At 49.6% G+C, this 17,586-nt stretch overlaps 1 protein-coding gene across 2 annotated transcripts in view; it reads left to right on the top strand.

Moving 5' to 3' along the window:
* CD99 (CD99 molecule (Xg blood group)) overlaps positions 1-13,893 on the top strand; it is a 33,341-nt gene extending 19,448 nt beyond the window's left edge. Inside the window, exons 8-10 of one of the 2 annotated variants that reach the window (XM_070463766.1) lie at positions 4,430-4,543; positions 10,273-10,326; positions 10,515-13,893. In XM_070463766.1, the coding sequence (XP_070319867.1) occupies positions 4,430-4,543; positions 10,273-10,326; positions 10,515-10,540 (194 nt within the window). In that variant the 3' untranslated portion in view covers positions 10,541-13,893. Of the gene's footprint in view, positions 1-4,429; positions 4,544-7,330; positions 9,575-10,272; positions 10,327-10,514 lie in introns of those variants that run through there. The other variant, XM_070463767.1, reaches the window with a different exon arrangement.
* Positions 13,894-17,586: the final 3,693 nt, after the last annotated feature.

The raw sequence follows: 17,586 nt of genomic DNA, 5'->3' as shown, positions 1-17,586 counted from the left end.
GGGTCAGCCTGGGGGTAGGAGGCGGCCTCTTAAGAGAGTGGGGTGGGGCGGGGGGAGGTCGGCACTGCTGAAGAGCCCAGGTGATGGGAGAGAATCAACCACGCTGTGGAGGTACCCGGACACAGATCTGCAAAGCAGGCAGACAGACAGACACGTGTGTGCATACACGCGCTCATGCCCAGATACAAGGCACACGCGCCCACGTACACACGCCTCACTCGTTCAGTACATATTTGTGCACGCAGACACACACGTGTGCACCCGTGAGCACGTGCCCGCATCACTCATGCACTAGCGCATGTGAACGTGTGTGCAGTCACGTACCTGTGCGCACCGGTGCCGTTTGTCCTTATGCAGCGTGCATGCTCTGGGACGCATACAGGCACACGAACATACCCACAAACATGTGCACATGCATATCTGTACACACACACACACGAGCGTGCATACACCAATTAGCTGGAAAAACCTGCATGTGACAATCAAGTCTGTTGCTGTTGGTGGCAGCCCTCCAGAGAGCCTTGTCCATGGGTTGTTTCCGTATTCCCCACTTTCCCACCGAAACTCTGCATGGTCCAGTCCTGGAATCCCTCTGCTTTGGGCAGCTTGCCCAGAGGACGCCGGATAAATCGAGCAATGGAATTTGTATCATCACGGGATCCCTGGGGGAAGCAAGAATGTTTCCCACGAGGGACTCACGCTAGCATGCTGGCTGGATACGCAAGCTCCCCTAGCTGTCGCTGGAACTTGAGAAAGCGTCCTTAAGACGAAGAGGGCAGCCTCTGAAACCGTCAGCAGTGGTCACAACGTTTCTGTCCAGCAGCACGGGATCCACATACCGGAAACTGTCGGCAGCTTGGTACAGGATGGTTATACGCTGGACAGCCAGAGGCAAAGAATGATCTGCAGGTCGAAGCTGACATTCTGGCTCAGTCCTTGGGGCCTAACTGATTTATAAATTACTTTCACTATTTTGGTTTGGCTTTATTCTTTTCCTTTAAGAGGAGAGTGAGATGAAAACAGTCAGGAATTTGGTATTTCTTTTGAGGCTCTGGGCTTCCTTGGTGGCTCAGCTGGTAAAGAATTCGCCTGCAATGCAGGAGACCTGGGTTCCATCCCTGGGTCGGGATGATCCCCTGGAGAAGGGAAAGGCCACTGACTCCAATACTCCGGCCTGGAGAATTCCACAGACTCTATAGTCCATGGGGTCGCAAAGACTCGGACACAACTGAGCGACTTTCACTTTCTTGAGTCTTTGGTCAGACTCATATTCTGTAGCATCTGTACGGAAAGCCATTTCTGCTGTTTGTTTCACCTAGAATTTCAGTGTTAAGTGTTTTTCTCCTTTAGGGAATGATGAGTTCGATTTAAAAGGTGCTGTTGATGATGGAGGAAACAGTACGTAGTTTGTCTTCAGTCTCTCGTGTGTCAGACTTGCTTATTAATCATTTCAGAGAGGCTTGTCTCTTTTAAGGAAGTCGAATTAGTTTTCACTTGGAGAGCGTAAGGAATACGTATATTTTTTGTCGTTGCTGAGTTTTTGTCTTTTATGCGTATGCTCACTTTCATTTTGGGCTTTCTGGGTGGTACTCCTGCCAATGCAGGAGACTAAGAGACGCGGATTTGATCCCTGGGTCGGGAAGATCCCCTGGAGGAGGACATGGCAACCCACTCCAGTATTCTTGCCTGGAAAATCCCGTGGACAGAGGAACCTGGCGGGCTACAGTCCACGGGGCCACAAAAAGCTGGACGCGACTGAAGCAACTTAGCACACATGTAGTGTGCAGCAGCACTGTGTCTCTAAAAACCACGTTCAGGCCTGAATTTATAAAATTTGCATTGAAAATGCTCACCATCTTGTGAGCCTTCAAGAAGCAACATCAGACATCATGGATCAGATTGTCGTTGTTCACTTGCTCAGTCGTGTCCGACTCTTTGCGACCCCATGGACCGCAGCACGCCAGGCCTCCCTGTCCATCACCAACTTCCAGAGTTTACTCAAACTCATGTCCATTGAGTCAGTGATGCCATCCAACCATCTCATCCTCTGTTGCTGGGGTCCAGCCTTGGCAGGATCCAGGGGGTACCCTCAGGATGAACGGTGTCGGCGAGAGAAGACACGTGAGACCAGCCTTGATGGGGCCAAGTCTGCGAGGGAGAGAGAGAGAGAGAGAAAGAGAGAGACAGAGAGAGAGTGACCAGACGGGGGTGTTTGCAGGAGTCTGGCAATCCTTTATTTTTTACCGTAGCTTTTATACCCTAAGTTAGTACATTTCTAAGGGGAAGATAGTTTTACATTACGTCAGCTTGTCCTTCACGAAACCAGGGTGTTTTCTGCACACTCCTTTGTTTATGAGGGTCTTGTACATTATCTTCTCGCCTTGGGGCCTATTAATAGTTTATGCAGGTCAGGTGAATGCAAACCTATCTTCTGTTTCTGTGGTGATCTTAACAGAAAAGTCACAGTCTCATAGGGAAATAGTGCAGAGTAGAATTATATCCTTGTTAATACAAAAATTAATCCTTCTGCAAAAGTTGTCAGTTGCGTTTATCTAAGAAGTTTACCCCACACTGACTCTGCGACTTCGGTGAGGCAGCTTCTGCCTAGCACTCCTGGCTGACAATTAACAACCATCTCATTGTTACCACACTAGGGCTAAGTCCTTGTTTCTCTAGATCTTAAACTATATTAACAATGGTTTCTATAACACAACCTTAGCACATTAAAAGCAAAAACACAGCAAGCAAAACACAACAAGCAAAACACAGCAAGCAAATCTCAACCCAATAACCACCTATAGAATAATTTTTCTTATGTTTTCTAATAGGACTCCTTTACCCCTTAAAAAGGCTCTATGTCTATTAGGGCTTTTATATAACCAGGTTCTTTATGTTATTTTATGATTAGGATATTATAAGCAATCATGCATATTAGTACCAAGGGCATAAATGTATTTGGCTAACAACTACCAGCAAAGGAGTTTAAATTAAAACACTCCTTTCACCCTGGATAATCTCATAAAATACCACCACCTGGGAAACTTACTGATTAAAGTTCTAAATTGATTCTTATTTGGGAAGAGATCGGGGAAGGCCTTCTGCCTGTGTCAGAGAAATTAGGGAATAGTCTATTGAGGCGGGCATCAGAAAGACAGATATCATCTTTAAGGTGAGTGCCCGGGGCAGCTTTTCGGAATCCCTGAAAACCTGATCTGCCTTGCCTGTCAGGTTTTCTCCCTCATGGCCTTGTCATGGGTGGGATCTCATGTGCCGGCTCCCGGCACTGTCGTCCCCTTCTCCTCCTGTCTTCAGTCTTTCCCAGCATCAGGGTCTTTTCCAATGAGTCAGCTCTTCGCATCAGGTGGCCAAAGTATTGGAACTTCAGCTTCAACATCAGTCCTTCCAATGAATATTCAGGACTGATTTCTTTAGGATGGACTTGTTGGGTCTCCTTGCAGATCAAACACTCACAGTCCAGCAAATAAGAGCAATGAAGAAGTCATTGGGTTTGGGTTTTTTTAAGACAGGGCATGAACATCTGGGCTTAAAGTTCAATGTTCAGAAAACTAAGATCATGGCATACGGTCCTATCACTTCATGGCAGATAGATGGGGAAACAGTGGAAACAGTGTCAGACTTTTTTTTTGGGGGGGGGGCTCCAAAATCACTACAGATGGTGACTGCAGCCATGAAATTAAAAGACGCTTACTCCTTGGAAGAAAAGCTATGACCAACCTAGACAGCATATTAAAAAGCAGAGACATTACTTTGCCAACAAAGGTCCGTCTAGTCAAGGCTATGGTTTTTCCAGTGGTCATGTATGGATGTGAAAGTTGGACTATAAAGAAAGCTGAGTGCTGAAGAATTGATACTTTTGAACTGTGGTGTTGGAGAAGACTCTTGAGAGTCCCTTGGACTACAAGGAGATCCAACCAGTCCATCCTAAAGGAAATCAGTCCTGAATATTCATTGGAAGGACTGATGCTGAAGCTGAAGCTCCAATACTTTGGCCACCTGATGTGAAGAGTTGACTCATTTGAAAAGACCCTGATGCTGGGAAAGATTAAAGGCAGGAGGAGAAGGGGACAACAGAGGATGAAATGGTTGGATGGAATCACCGACTGGATGGGCATGAATTTGAGTATACTCCGGGAGTTGGTGATGGACAGGGAATGCTGTCCTGGCATGCTGCAATACATGGGGTCACAAAGAGTCAGACACGGCAGAGCAACTGAACTGAAGTGAAGACCTGGGAGTTTGGTTGGGTGAGGTCACACTGCCTCTGACTGGTCGCCGCTGGGTCCCTTCCACTGGGTATTTGCATCCTCCGGGTGGGGCCACCAGCCCGCCCATCCCACCCCTGACTCCGTGGTCTCCCCCGTGAGTGTTCCCTCCTGCCCATCACGGCGCCCTGTGCTTCTCCCCACAGGCGAATCGCCAGGCGTGATCCCCGGGATCGTGGGTGCCGTCGTGGTGGCCTTGGGAGGAGCCATCTCCAGCTTCATCGCCTACCAGAAGAAGAAGCTGTGCTTCAAAGAGAACGGTGAGGCTCTCACCGCCACCTCCTTTCCGGGGGCGGGTCTGGCTACCGTATATATATTAAAAAAATCTAAAGCAGAAGCAGAGCTCCGGTTGGCATGAAACTCGGGAACGGCGACTGAGGGTTCCTAACATGGCTAGAAAACCGGGATCTGACTTTGCCGCTTCGATTTCGGCGCTTCCTGCATCTAGCCCTGTGAGCTTGTGCAGGTTACTAACCAGGCCACTTTGGAAGGTTTTTAGGTAGCGAGGAGAGGCGATGGTCTGCGCTTTAGACTTTTGGTGACCATCAGTGAGGTTGTGTGTGTGAGTCTGGACAGGTTGCCTGGCAGAGAGTGTGGAAGGAACGTTATCTCTTATGATGCATTCGCTGTTACTTAGATTTGCAGCCACCCTCGTGCACTTTCTAGCCCCACCTGGTGGCTCTGTGGTAAAGAATCCACCTGCAAGGCTGCAGACCTGGGTTTGATCCTTGGGTCGGGAAGATCCCCCTGGAGAAGGGAATGGCAACCCACTCCAGTATTCTTGCCTGGAGAATCCTATGGACAGAGGAGCCTGGCAGGCTACAGTCCATGGGGTCGCAGAGAGTCAGACACGACTGAGCGACTCACACACCTCGTCTTCGTTAGGACAACAGCCATATTGTTTTCTTGACCCAAGGGAATTACCGTGGAAATACTGGGCACGTGGTTCACTTTTTGCAGGAACCCAGTATCAGAAGGTACTCAAAACAGTGGACAGTTAGCCAGCTTGTAGGGGGAATGTGGAGAATGCTACGTGGTGATTGGAACTCTGTCGCTGGGCATTTCGGCACTTGTCCTCAGGTCCTGTTAACTTGGGATTTGTGTTGACATCAGCGAACTCTGCTACTTTGAACACAACTGACCTCTGTCCAGCGCCTCTGGAAGGCTCTTGTCTAGGTCTTGCTTTCAGAACCACGAGAGGAGCGGGTTGTGATATGGTTTGCGGGGGCCCCGTGGGCTGTGGCGACCCCTCTTCCCGGGAGGAGACTTGAGGTATTTGAATTTCTCATCCCGTGTACAGTCCTGGGTCCTTACTCTGCCGTCTGCCAACTGATGTTGGGACTGCCTCAGGGCCTGCTTCCTGAGGGATCTTGGGAAACTCCCAAGGAGACTTGAGTTGATTCTGACAGAGGCAAAGTCGCCCCCGGGGGTTGGAGTTTGACCCTTCGCCTTCCAGCATTCCAGAGATTCAGGTCCAGAGACACGGTCTGTAGCCTGAAATTTACAGTCCGACATGGGCGTTTGGATGCGGAAATCTAAAATAAACGGCTCTTTTTATAGCCCTCTGTTTGCCAGAGGAGGGGAAGGGTGACCTGATGGCATCTTATTTCCCATGCAGGAGTGGGCACATTCCATCTGGCCCCTTTCAGAAGGTGTGCTAGACTGGCAGAAGGCTGAGCATCCAGAGGTGCCCAGATGGACAGATGACACGAGGTCCAGGAGATACTTGTAAAAGATCTACAATTAGAATTGAGGCGAGGCTGGAGGGGAACAGAAGCCAAATATATATCTTTTTTTTTTTTTTCTTTTGCTTCTCCTAGATCTAGCAGAAAGAACTTCAAAGAGTAAGGCTTCGATGGAAGTGAATCAGTGTTTCCTATTGTTTTTTGTTTTATTTGGCTGTACGAGGTCTTAGTTTGACAAATGGGATCTAATTCCCTGGTCAGGGATGGAACCCGGGTGCCCTGAATTGGGAGGGCAGGGTCTTGGCCACGGGACCACCAGGCAAGTCCCAGTGTTTCTCTTTCAATTACATTTCCCCCTGTCTGTAAGATGCTCAAACTCAGAGCTTGGTGCTCAAGCCTGGAGACGAGGAAGGCGCTCGATAGGAAAGATTTTCTGAAAAACTGGACTGTGTGTGAGCGATTAGCGCACACACGTTCTCATATAAACACGAGAGTCGAATGCAGAGCCGTGAGCATGTTTCTGACTCAGTGCGTAAGATGCTCAGCTTTGAAGACAGGCCTCACAACAGTGTGGGGATTAGTGTCTGTTGTCAAGTTACATGTTTTGATGAGCGGAGGTGGTATGGAAACGTCAAAACCTGGTCCATCGGGTGTGGAAAGACCCCAGGGAACCCTTATTTGGCGTCCTCTGGACACGGGGGCCGTTCTACGAGAGTCTTCTTTTCTGGGGTGTTCCTTGTGAGACGTGCAGAACCCACGTGGAGGTGTGAGTTTGTGGAGTATTGGTTTCAGAAAGACGTGGCCACGGCGGACCCTGGTGTGTGGCTGTTTCGTCGCTGGACGTGGTGGGTGGCTGACGGCTTGCTTGCTCACGGCACGTCTCCTGGCTGCTCCCTTGGTGCCCCCCTGGTGGATTCTGGAGGCTTGGGTGACAGTGAGCCATGAGCACGTGCCCTCCCCGCTCCCCGCGTTTCCTGGCCTCCTTCTTCCAGCCTGCCTCTGTCTGCCTCCCTCCTGATCCGTCCTTTCTTCATTCTCTTCCTTTCTTTCTGTCTCTCCCTTTCTTCCCTTCTCTTGGTCTTCCTTCTTCTTTCTTTCTTTTCCTGCTTCCCCTCCCCCTCCCCCCACCACCCCCCTCCCCCTTTTCCCCCCACAGCATCCACTCCAGTGATGCTCTTGCCGTGTCAACCCGTCTCCTTAACTTCTGAGCCCAAGAGACGGACGTATCTCATAACAGCTTGCCGCTGCCTGCACCCGTGGGCTCTCGCATCCGAAGCCAAAGCTCTGAGACGTTTATTTCTGGTTGATTTTGGTTTTCTTTTTCTTTTCTTTTCATGGTCCTTCTCTGCCCTTCCTTTGCAGATGAGTCGAAGATCTAAGGGGGGATGCGCGGAGAACCCTGGGCGGGAGCGCAGAGATGATCCTTTCTGATCTGCGCCTGTCTCGAAAAGCAAACCTTGTTGTCTGTTTTTTTTTTTTTTTTTTTCACCTTGGTACTAAGACGTTTCCCCAGGGATGTTTCTCCCTGACCCCGTAGGCTGTACTGTGAATTCTCATATGTTTTCTGCCTCGTCGAAGCACAGAAGCTTGGGATGCTATATTCGAAGGCGCAGTTTGCCTTGAGAGAAGTGAAGACAAATGCAGACGCATCTCTTTTAAAGTGGAATCCGACACGCACAAATGGGGCTGGGGGCTTCTGTGAACAAAGCAGCTTTGTCAACCACCCTGCATCCTTGCCCGTTGGGTGGGCCATCTTGTCTGCAGAGACCCCTTCCCGATCCCGGGTCAAAGCCAGCCCTAAGCCATAGGATATGACCTTTCACACTTAATGATGGAATTTGTAACCTTCTGACTCCATAGCTCCTGGATTTTTACAGCCCATTTCCATGAAGTCTTTTTTTTTTCCTAACTCTTTCTCTAATTGATTTTTGCCAATTACATGAATTTCACAGTTCTCTGCGGAAAAGGAGAACCCACATGTTTAGGAATAACCTGAAAATCTCACCGTCGTCAGTTGCTTTTTTAAAAAATTATTTTCAATTGGAAGGTAATTGCTTTACACTGAGATGTTAGGTTCTGCTTACAGCAGCGTGAATCAGCCATATGTCTACATATATCACCTCCGTTTTGAGCCTCCCTCACACCCTCCCTTTAACCTCCTTCCCCACCCCGACTTCAAATTTCTGAAATGTCAGTGCAGAAGTCAACGACAGGCGGGGTCTGTGAACGCCTAGAATTCGTGCATGCTCACATCTCTCCATCAACACGGAAGTCAACGCCGGATCTTTCTTTCCCTTTTTTTGCATCAGACCACCTCCTTCTTGCGTGCAAATACAAGTTTTCTTTTTCCAGCCTCGTGCTGAATGAGGGTCAGGGTGGTGTCCCTTCCCAGGGTGGTATAGCCAGTACTGGTCTGGAGGCTGAGTCGCAGGATTTGGGGTTAGTATCGGGAGGTGGGTTGAGAACCCCCCAACGGGGGTTGTCTCAACACTCTTCTCGTGGGCCTGTCACCCTCCACCGATCACCCTGATGGCCCTGACCCCGGTCACTTCTGCGCCCGTCTGTGTCTTTGAAGAGAGTGTTCCCGGTTTTGATGAAATAAAGCCTGCGACCCAGTTAGCATGACTGCATGCTCTGTGATTGCATCGTGTCCAACTCTTTGTGACCCTGTGGACTGCAGCCTGCCAGGCTCCTCTGTCCATGGGATTCTCCAGGCAAGAACACTGGAGTGGGTTTCCATGCCCTCCTCCAGGGGATCTTCTCAAACGAGGGATGGAACCTGCATCTCCTGCATTGCCTCAGCTGGTGAAGAATCCGCCTGCATTGCAGGAGACCGGGGTTCCATCTCTGGGTTGGAAAGATTCCCCTGGAGAAGGGAAAGGCTGCCCACTGCAGTATTCTGGCCTGCAGAATTCTGTGGACTGTATGGTCCGCAGGGTCGCGAAGAGTCGGAGACGACTGAGCAACTTTCACATACGTTGACATGAATCAGCCATAGGTGTACACATGTCCCCTCCCTCTGAACCTCCCTCCCATCTCCCACCCCGCCCCACCCCGTAGGTGGTCACAGAGCCCTGGTTTGAGCTCCCCGAGTCACACAGAAAATCCCCACTTGCTATCTGTTTTACATGTGGCGGTGAATATGTTCCCATGTTACTGTGTCCATTCTCATTCCCTCACCACGTCCATGAGTCTCTTCTTTATGTCTGCGTTTACACTGCTGCCCTGCAAATAGGTTGACCAGTTCCATCTTTCTATAATCCATATATGTGCATTAATGGGCTGCCCTGGTGTCTCAGCTGGTAAAGCATCCGCCTGCAATGCGGGAGACCTGGGTTCCATCCCTGGGTCGGGAAGATCCCCCTGGAGAAGGACATGGCAACCCACTCCAGTATTCTTGCCTGGAGAATGTCATGGACCAGAGCAACCTGGTGGACTACAGTCTATTAGGGTCGCGAGGAGTCGGACTCGACTGAGCGAGTAACTCTGTATGCGTTAATATACGATAGTTACCTTTCTCTTTCTGACTTACTTCACTCTATATAGCAGGTTCATCCACCTCACTCGAACCGACGCAGATGCGAATAAACGCGTTTTGACTGGGAATCTCTCGTGTGTTTTTTTGTTTGCTTTGCGTTCTATCAAAGTGTTGACGGGGAACATCATGTGTTTTTTTGATTGCTTTGCTTTTATTGAAGCGTCGTTGATTTTCAGTGTTGTCTGGTTTCTGCCCTGCGGCAAAGTGACTCGGTCGTCTGTTCGTTCCTCTATTATATTTTATTTTTTGGTGCTGCCTTATCCCACGATATCCAATAGACGCCCCCTGGGCTCATGGTAGGACCTTGCTGTTCATGCATCCTGTATATAAGAGTTGGCATCTGCTGACCCCAAACTCCAGGCCATCCCTTCTCCACACCCTCTCCCTCTCCTGTATTTTGAAATCTGTCTCCTCACACTTGAATTCTGAGCAAAGGATCCTAATCCCAGATCCTTTCTGGGGACGGTTGGAGTGGGTGGCGGTATGTTGATCCTCTTGGTGTCAATGTGTGTTTGAGAAATCGAGGAATAGAAATTTGGGGATAAAAAGACGGAGTCGGAAATGCCAAGAAGCGAACAGACAGGACCCCAGCGAGGGGCCCTTCACGCCCTGATGGCCGGGGTGCTTCCTCTGCTTTCCGGGAGGGGCTGGGGAGGAAGCTGAGTGGGGCGATGCCGATTCACGCTGAGAATGGTGAAGGGGTGTGTTGTCTTTGTATTCACCTCCCCCCGTCCCCGCCTCTGGCGCGTTTTGTTCTTGCTTTCAGCCGAAGAAGGCGAGGTCAACATGGAGAACCACCGCACCAACGCTGAGCCAGCAGGTGAGATAGGGTGGGCCTGTCACCCTCCCGTCAGCACCAGCTGTCACCCCCAGCTGCATCCCCACTGTGGCTATTTCACCTCCTCCCACCGCTGCCCCACCCTCCCACTCACATGGTGGTGGGAGGGCCCGGACATGCCTTGGAAAAGAGAAAAGAACCATCTGTTCTTGTGTGTTTGTTCTCTGCAGTTCAACAGACTCTTCTGGAGAAATAAAGACGTTTGTCAGCCAAGTGACTCGCAGCGGGATTGCAAGCTTGCCTGCTGAGCTTCTCCAGAGACGACCTGCCGGGACCTCGCCCCGGCTCGTCCGTGCCTTCGCTCAAATTGGATTCCTCGTTTTAACGCTGGGATGCCTTACTCCCCACTCCCCCTCTCCACCACATCCCTCTCCGCCATGCTGGGCGGGTGAAACTGACTTGTGGTGAGTTTTCCATCCATGGGGGCAGGGGCGGGGATCACACTCACCTTCTCCACGACTGTGAGGGGGTTTACCCATGAGTGCAGGGAACATCCGACCGACCGACCGATCGCCAAGTCCCAACCAAGTCGCCAAGTTCCCAGCCATCATCGTTCGAACGCCACCAAGGTTCCCCACAAGGAAACTCTGGACCATTTACAAACTGCCTGTAAATGGAATGCTTCTGAAACCTCTCCTGACCGTTGACTCTTTAACAGAGTGGGCGTTAAGCCTCAAGGGAGTTTCCTGAAAGGTTCTTTCATTTCTCATGAAGTTTTTTTTCAAACCAGTTTAATAAAAAGAAATTTAGAAATCAAGTCCTATTTACGTAAATGTCTTGCCGGCAGGTGCCTTTTAAAGAAGGATGTTGGGAACTTCGTGAAACTAGTGACGTGGGTTCCCAATTCCCTTTTCTGTGAGAGAGACACCACCCTAAGCACTAGCTCTTCATTTCTGGCGTTTGCTTTTATCTGTTCCTTCCCTTCTTTGCTCACATTGGTGGTGGTGCTTTCCTTCCTAAGTCTTGGCAGACTCTTTGCAACACCAGGAGCTGTAGCCCGCCAGACTTCTCTGTCCATGGGATTTCACAGGCAAGGATACCGGAGTGGGTTGCTGTTTCCTTCTCCAGTTGATGACATTGTGGGGAAATATTTGTTAGCAGCCCTTCTCCCCTGCAATCAGATTCTTTCCTGTATCTTCCATAGGTAAATTCCAGGAATTTGTTTGTTATGATGTTTGTGACACATTTATCAGCTTCCACGGGAGAGCTTGGTTTAACTCGGGGGCCACACTGTTTTGTGAGAGACAGTCTCCTATATTTTCTAACATCTTAGAGTGTGGACTGAATGCTCGCTCTTCTCTAGGCTATCAGCGATCATTTCTCCACCTTTGAAAGCAGTTCCTCCACTCACGACAACGCACACGCCGCATGACTTGCAAAATGCACGCTTTTATTTGTTGAATTGGCCAAAACGTTCGTTTGGTTTTAAGTAAAAAAAGAAGACACGTTGTTCGTTTTCAGCCTGTTCGTTTCAGCTGTAGTGAGCAGCATGTTCATTGAACGAACCTTTTGGCCAACCCCGTACAAGCTCCTTGCTTGGTTTTCTGTTTATCTCGGAAAGCGTGGAAGCCTTGGTGTTGCAGAAGGGCTGGACCCCACCCACAGACTTCCCTCTTCAGAAATAAGAGGTTGTTTCCCTAATTTTCTCGTAGCACATGCCTGCTTGCGTAAAGCTCTGAGGGTAGTTTTCCGGAGAATCAGCAGTTACCCGAGTGAAGACTTAATCTCATTACTGATGATGGTGTGAAGAACTCTTGTGTGCCTCAGTCAGTCACTGTGGATGCAAACGGATGTTGTCAGCACACCTATGTGGGTTGCCCTCACAAACCACCCGACCTGGGAAGGGGCGGGCATCAAGGTATTGCCTGGTCACTCCGTTGTGTCCCGACTCTTTGTGACCCCACAGACTGTAGCCCCACCAGGGTCCTCTGTCCATGAGATTTTCCAGGCAAGAATCCTGGAGTGGGTTGTCATTTCCTCCTCCATCAAAAAGTTCCTTTCGGCTTTTCTGAAACATCTCATGAAAAGCTCAGAATCGACTTTTTTTGGCCAACCCCATATCGGTCATGAATTCCGGGTCTTTCCTGCCCAGAAGCTCAGACACTCTTGTCAGTTTTGTGGGGCGGTTTGCAACGGAGCCATCCCCCTGCTGTTGAAGGCTCAACCCCCCTCTCTCCACAACCCCTCCTCCCATCATTGTTGAAAAGCATTGGGAGTTTCCTTCTCAAGGTATTCCTGGAGACCACCATCTGTCTATTGAACTTGCTCTGTCTTTGACACTATGATAGTTTTTGCATATGTGAAATGATTTTTAAAGATGAAGATTGAGTATTTATCATATCCATTCATCGCTTCATATGATGAATGCCTGTGACCCAGGTGTGTGCAGGGATGGATGTGACATCTGGGTCCTACAGGACTGAACACAAATGTCTTCAGTCAATGGAAGGGGTCGACCAGTTGTCAAGAGCTGAGCGCGGGATTAATCAATATGCTCGTGTCCTCTTGCTAACTAGCTCAGGTCACCCGGTTACAAAGCTAGCAGAGAGTGTCCACATTCACCCCCGATGAGTCCTCAGAGTCTGTGCTGTGACTTGCTTTATAAAAAGAAAAAAAATGTGTAAAGTCTTTTTGTAACTCTGTGAATAATGTCGACATTTTATAAGCATCACAATCATACCGTAAGCATAAATGTCTCTTTAAACAACAGAATAGTGAGGGGGTTATATTGTGACTCATTCCTGAATCTATACATGTAAGAAAGAAGTCAACTGGGCTTTTCTTATGGACAGTGTATGTACATGGTTGTAGACTCAGCTCAATTTCTTGTTGGCATTAAAATGAATAGGACTTGATCAAAGGTGGGGCCTTTGGAAAAATTGAGTTTAAATTGCGTGGTTTGATGAGTAAATGCTTGACATGCTGATTGCTTTTAAAAATCATTTTGGAACTCCTGTTTAAAGAAATCACACTCCAACAGGTCTTGAAATCAACGTCAAGTTTTTATTTTAAGTGAGAATATACCAGCAGAGGGTTTGTTACAAGTCTTGGTCATAATGGATTTGATCAACCCCTGTAAACTGTGGTCAAGTTTTTGCTGTGAGATGCTGCAGTGAATAGCTTTGGAAGCTTGGTTTTGTGGCTCCATGCAAGTGCAGTGTGTGTGTGGCATCAGTGCCTGAAGCTGGCTTTGTGAGCGGGAAAAATAAAAGCATGTGTATGTTTAATTTTTATGGACATTGCCCAAACACCCCCCTACCGAGGTTGTGCAAATTCACGATACACCACAATGATGTCTGGTTTGTCTCCTCACGGCTGAGCCAGCGTTCTGATCTGTGCCAATCTCTGAGTTGAAGAATGATATCCCATCAACTGTGTTTATGTTGCCTCTGTCTTAACACAAGTCAGATTGAGAATCTGTGTGTGGGAGACCCATTGCCATTCTGTTTTTGAAGGAAATGAAGATGCTGTTTGCCTGTGTGTGTTACTCGTCCTTTTCTTATTGATTTGTAGGAACTCTTCACATATTAAAGATATGACTTGACATAAGTAGCAAATGTGCTTTTTCACTTTATGCTCCACCTTTTAACTCTGAAGTCATATTTTTCGCCCTTCACGTTTATTATTTTTTGTGTAGTGAACTTAGTGAATGGTTTCTGGGCTTGTTTTCATACCTAGAAAAGCATCAGCCATATGGATATTAGGGCTTCCCAGGTGGTGCTAGTGGTAAAGAACCCACTTGCCAATGCAGGAGACATAAGAGACATGGGTTCGATCCCTGGGTCGGGAAGATCCCCTGGAGGAGGGCATGGCAACCCACTCCAGGATTCTTGCCTGGAGAATCCCATGGACAGAGGAGCCTGGTGGGCTACAGTCCATAGGGGTCACAAAGAGTTGGACATGACTGAAGTGACTTAGCATGCACACATACTGATATTATTTAAAAAACAAAACAAAAAATCCCCTCGTGATGTCTTATAAAATTTTTTGGTCTTTTTTTAATTAAAACATAATTTGAGTAGACTATTTTATCCCCTAGGAATGCATTTTCATCACGATAATGAGGAACAGATTTCTTGATATGTAGTGTTTTTTTTTTTTTTCAAGCCATCTTGGGAAAATCCCACTATTTGCAAACCATTTATTGTCCCACAGATCTGAAATGCAATTTACAGCATCCAGTAAATTCCTGGACATTCCAGGGGAGGAATGATTTTTTTTTTAACAGATTTCTTGATATGTAGTTTTTTTTTTTTTTTTTAAACCATCTTGGGAAAATCCCACTATTTGCAAACCATTTATTGTCCCACGGATCTGAAATGCAATTTACAGCATCCACTAAATTCCTGGACATTCCAGGGGAGGAATGATTTTTTTTTTTAATTTGTTCCTCTCTTCAATCCTTTAGAGAAAAAGATTGGTAACACCCGCTTGAAAACATAAAATTGTTCTAACTGCACCTTGCAGGGAGTCAGGCATAGTGGAACCAGTAGTAGTTATTTTTGCACCTATTTCCCACCCAGGAAAGCCACCAGCTTTGATGGTTAAGAGCCTGCCCGCAATGCAGAAGACCTGGGTTCGATCCTTGGGTCAGGAAGATCCCCTGGAGAAGGGAATGGCAACCCACTCCAGTGTTCTTGCCTGGAGAATCCCATGGACAGAGGAGCCTGGCGGGCTACAGTCCATGGGGTCACAAAGAGTCAGACACTGAGCGACTCGCACTTCCATCCCCGAGGATTTCCGACAAGTCCTGTCTCAGCTCAACGCTTTCCCCTCCCGCCGCCCACACCAGAGAACCGATCCCTGCATCCGACGTTCTCTTGCTTACAGAGTCCCCAGGAACGGGTGGATGTGCCCTTGTGCGCTCACGGTCCGACTCAGCTCTGGACTTGAGCAGGCCTTCTCGGGGGCCAGGGGCCACCTACTGCTGAACCTTCTGCTCTCATCAAATGCCCCCCTAGGCCCTTGTCCATCCTTGGGGCCCACCTCCCAGGCATGCCCCGAGCTCTAGTTGCAGCAAGTTAATCTGGAGATGTTCCCCCTGCCGACGTCACACCCTCGCAGCTCCTGGGAGCGCCCTAACGCACCCCGTCTCCACCCGCAGGCTTCCGAGTACAGGTCTCGGGGATGCTACCACGTCAAGAAGTCCCCCAACCTCCTGGCATTCCCAGCACCCTCCCCCTTAACCCAGAATATCTTTCCCATCTGAGACCCAGCATGTCCTCCGGGTCAACTGGGAGGGGGCTTGCAGCAGACACATTTGGGTGTTTTTTTAATTCCACCTGCTGTCTCTCCTTCCAGCCCACTTCATGGGGCCCAGCGCTGCTCTGCGCCTCCCTCGGTGGATGTGGGTCCTCCCCAGACATCCTCGGGGTGGGACGGTGGTGGGTAGCGTGGGGGGGATCCTGCCTCCCACGTGGTGTGCTGGCGAGCTGCATCCTCAAAGCCAGAGCGGGCTAATTGGTCGGTCTGAAGGCTTTTGCAGCATCAGGCAAGCAGGGCCTCTGTCTGATTCGAAGGGAATTCTTCTGATGCCTGGAGGATGCTCCAGGCAAGGAGACTGGAGTGGGTGGCCATGCCCTCCTCTAGGGGAAAACTTCCCCACCCAGGGATCGAACCCACGTATCTTATATGGTTGCCATGCCCTCCTCCAGGGGAAAACTTCCCCACCCAGGGATTGAACCCACGTCTCTTATACATTTCCTGCATTCCCAGGCGGGTGGCTCAGAGGGGAAAGCGTCTGCCTACAAGGCGGGAGACCTCGGTTCAATCCCTGGGTCAGGAAGATCCCCTGGAGAAGGAAATGGCAACCCACTCCAGTAGGCTTGCTTGGAAAAATCCCATGGAGAGAGGAGCCTGGTAGGCTACAGTCCACAGGGTCGTAGAGTCAGACACGACTGAGCGACTTCCACCTGGGAAGCCGGGTGGGGCAGGGCAGTTCATTCTTTTCCAAATCACATCTGAGACCCACTGAGTCGGTCTTCCGAGGCAACAAAACGCAGTGATGGCCGTGTTCATCTCACCTGATACCTGCGCTTTGACTTGAAAATCCTCAAAATTCTCTGCCTCTCCATGACCACCGGACTGCCCGGCTTTGTGTTCCTAGAGTCGCTCTCAAAGAGAATGCATTCTTTTTTTTTTCTCCTGCAGGTCAGTGACAAGGTCCTAATGTAGACACAGGGAACTACGTTCAGTAAAATAATGTAGGATGGGAAAGAATCTGGTTAAGAATATACATATACGTGTATAGCTGAATCACTTTGCTGCATGCCTGAAAGTAACATCGCATTGTCAACCAAATTTACTTCTATTGAAAAAAAGAAGGAATTTGGTCCCATCTATAAGCACCTCCAAGGCTCACAGCGGGGTTTGTTGTCCTTTAGTAGCTCAGTCACCTCATGCGAAGAGCTGACTCACTGGAAAAGACCCTGATGCTGGGAGGGACTGGGGGCAGGAGGAGAAGGGGCCGACAGAGGATGAGATGGCTGGATGGCATCACCGACTCAACGGACAGGAGTTTGGGTAAACCCCGGGACTTGGTGATGGACAGGGACGCTTGGCATGCTGCGGTCCACGGGGTCACAAAGAGTCGGACACGACTGAGCGACTGAACTGAACTGAACTGAGTAGCCCAGTCCTGTCCGACTCTCTGCGACCCCGTGAACTGCAGCCCACCGGGGTCCTCTGTCCAGCGGATTCTCCAGGCAAGAGCACTGGAGTGGGTCGCCATGTTCTCCTCCAGGGGATCTTCCCGACCCAGGGATGGAACCCGCGTCTCCTGCTTTGGCAGGTGCGTTCTTTACCACTAATCAGGTGACCGAGCAGGAGGACCAAGTGAAATCGGGTCGTCTGGCCCCCACCATCCCCTCCACTGACCCTAACGATGAGTGAGATTCAGGGGTGCAGTGTGACTCTCTAAAGGCACAGGGTCAGCAAGCTGCCAAAAAAAACCCCAGAGATTAAATGTGGACTTCCCTGGTGTCTCAGATGGTAAAGAATCCGCCTGCAGTCCGGGAAACCTGGGTTCGATTCCCAGACTGGGAAGACCCCCTGGAGGAGGGCATGGCACCCACTTCAGTATCCTTGCCTGGAGAATCCCCACGGACAGAGGAGCCTGGCAGGCTACCGTCGGACACGGCTGAGCGACCGAGACACACGTCTCAGTCTCTGGGCTGCTCTGGGCTCCGGGTCTGGCGTCGCCCTGCACGAGGGTCTTGGGAATGTCACCACCCGCCTCCTCCA

Source organism: Odocoileus virginianus, unplaced genomic scaffold, assembly GCF_023699985.2.
Source record: "Odocoileus virginianus isolate 20LAN1187 ecotype Illinois unplaced genomic scaffold, Ovbor_1.2 Unplaced_Contig_6, whole genome shotgun sequence".
NCBI classification, from domain to species: Eukaryota; Metazoa; Chordata; class Mammalia; order Artiodactyla; family Cervidae; genus Odocoileus; species Odocoileus virginianus.
The sequence above is the reverse complement of the archived record's forward strand: the minus strand, read 5'-3'. Positions and strand labels throughout refer to the sequence as shown.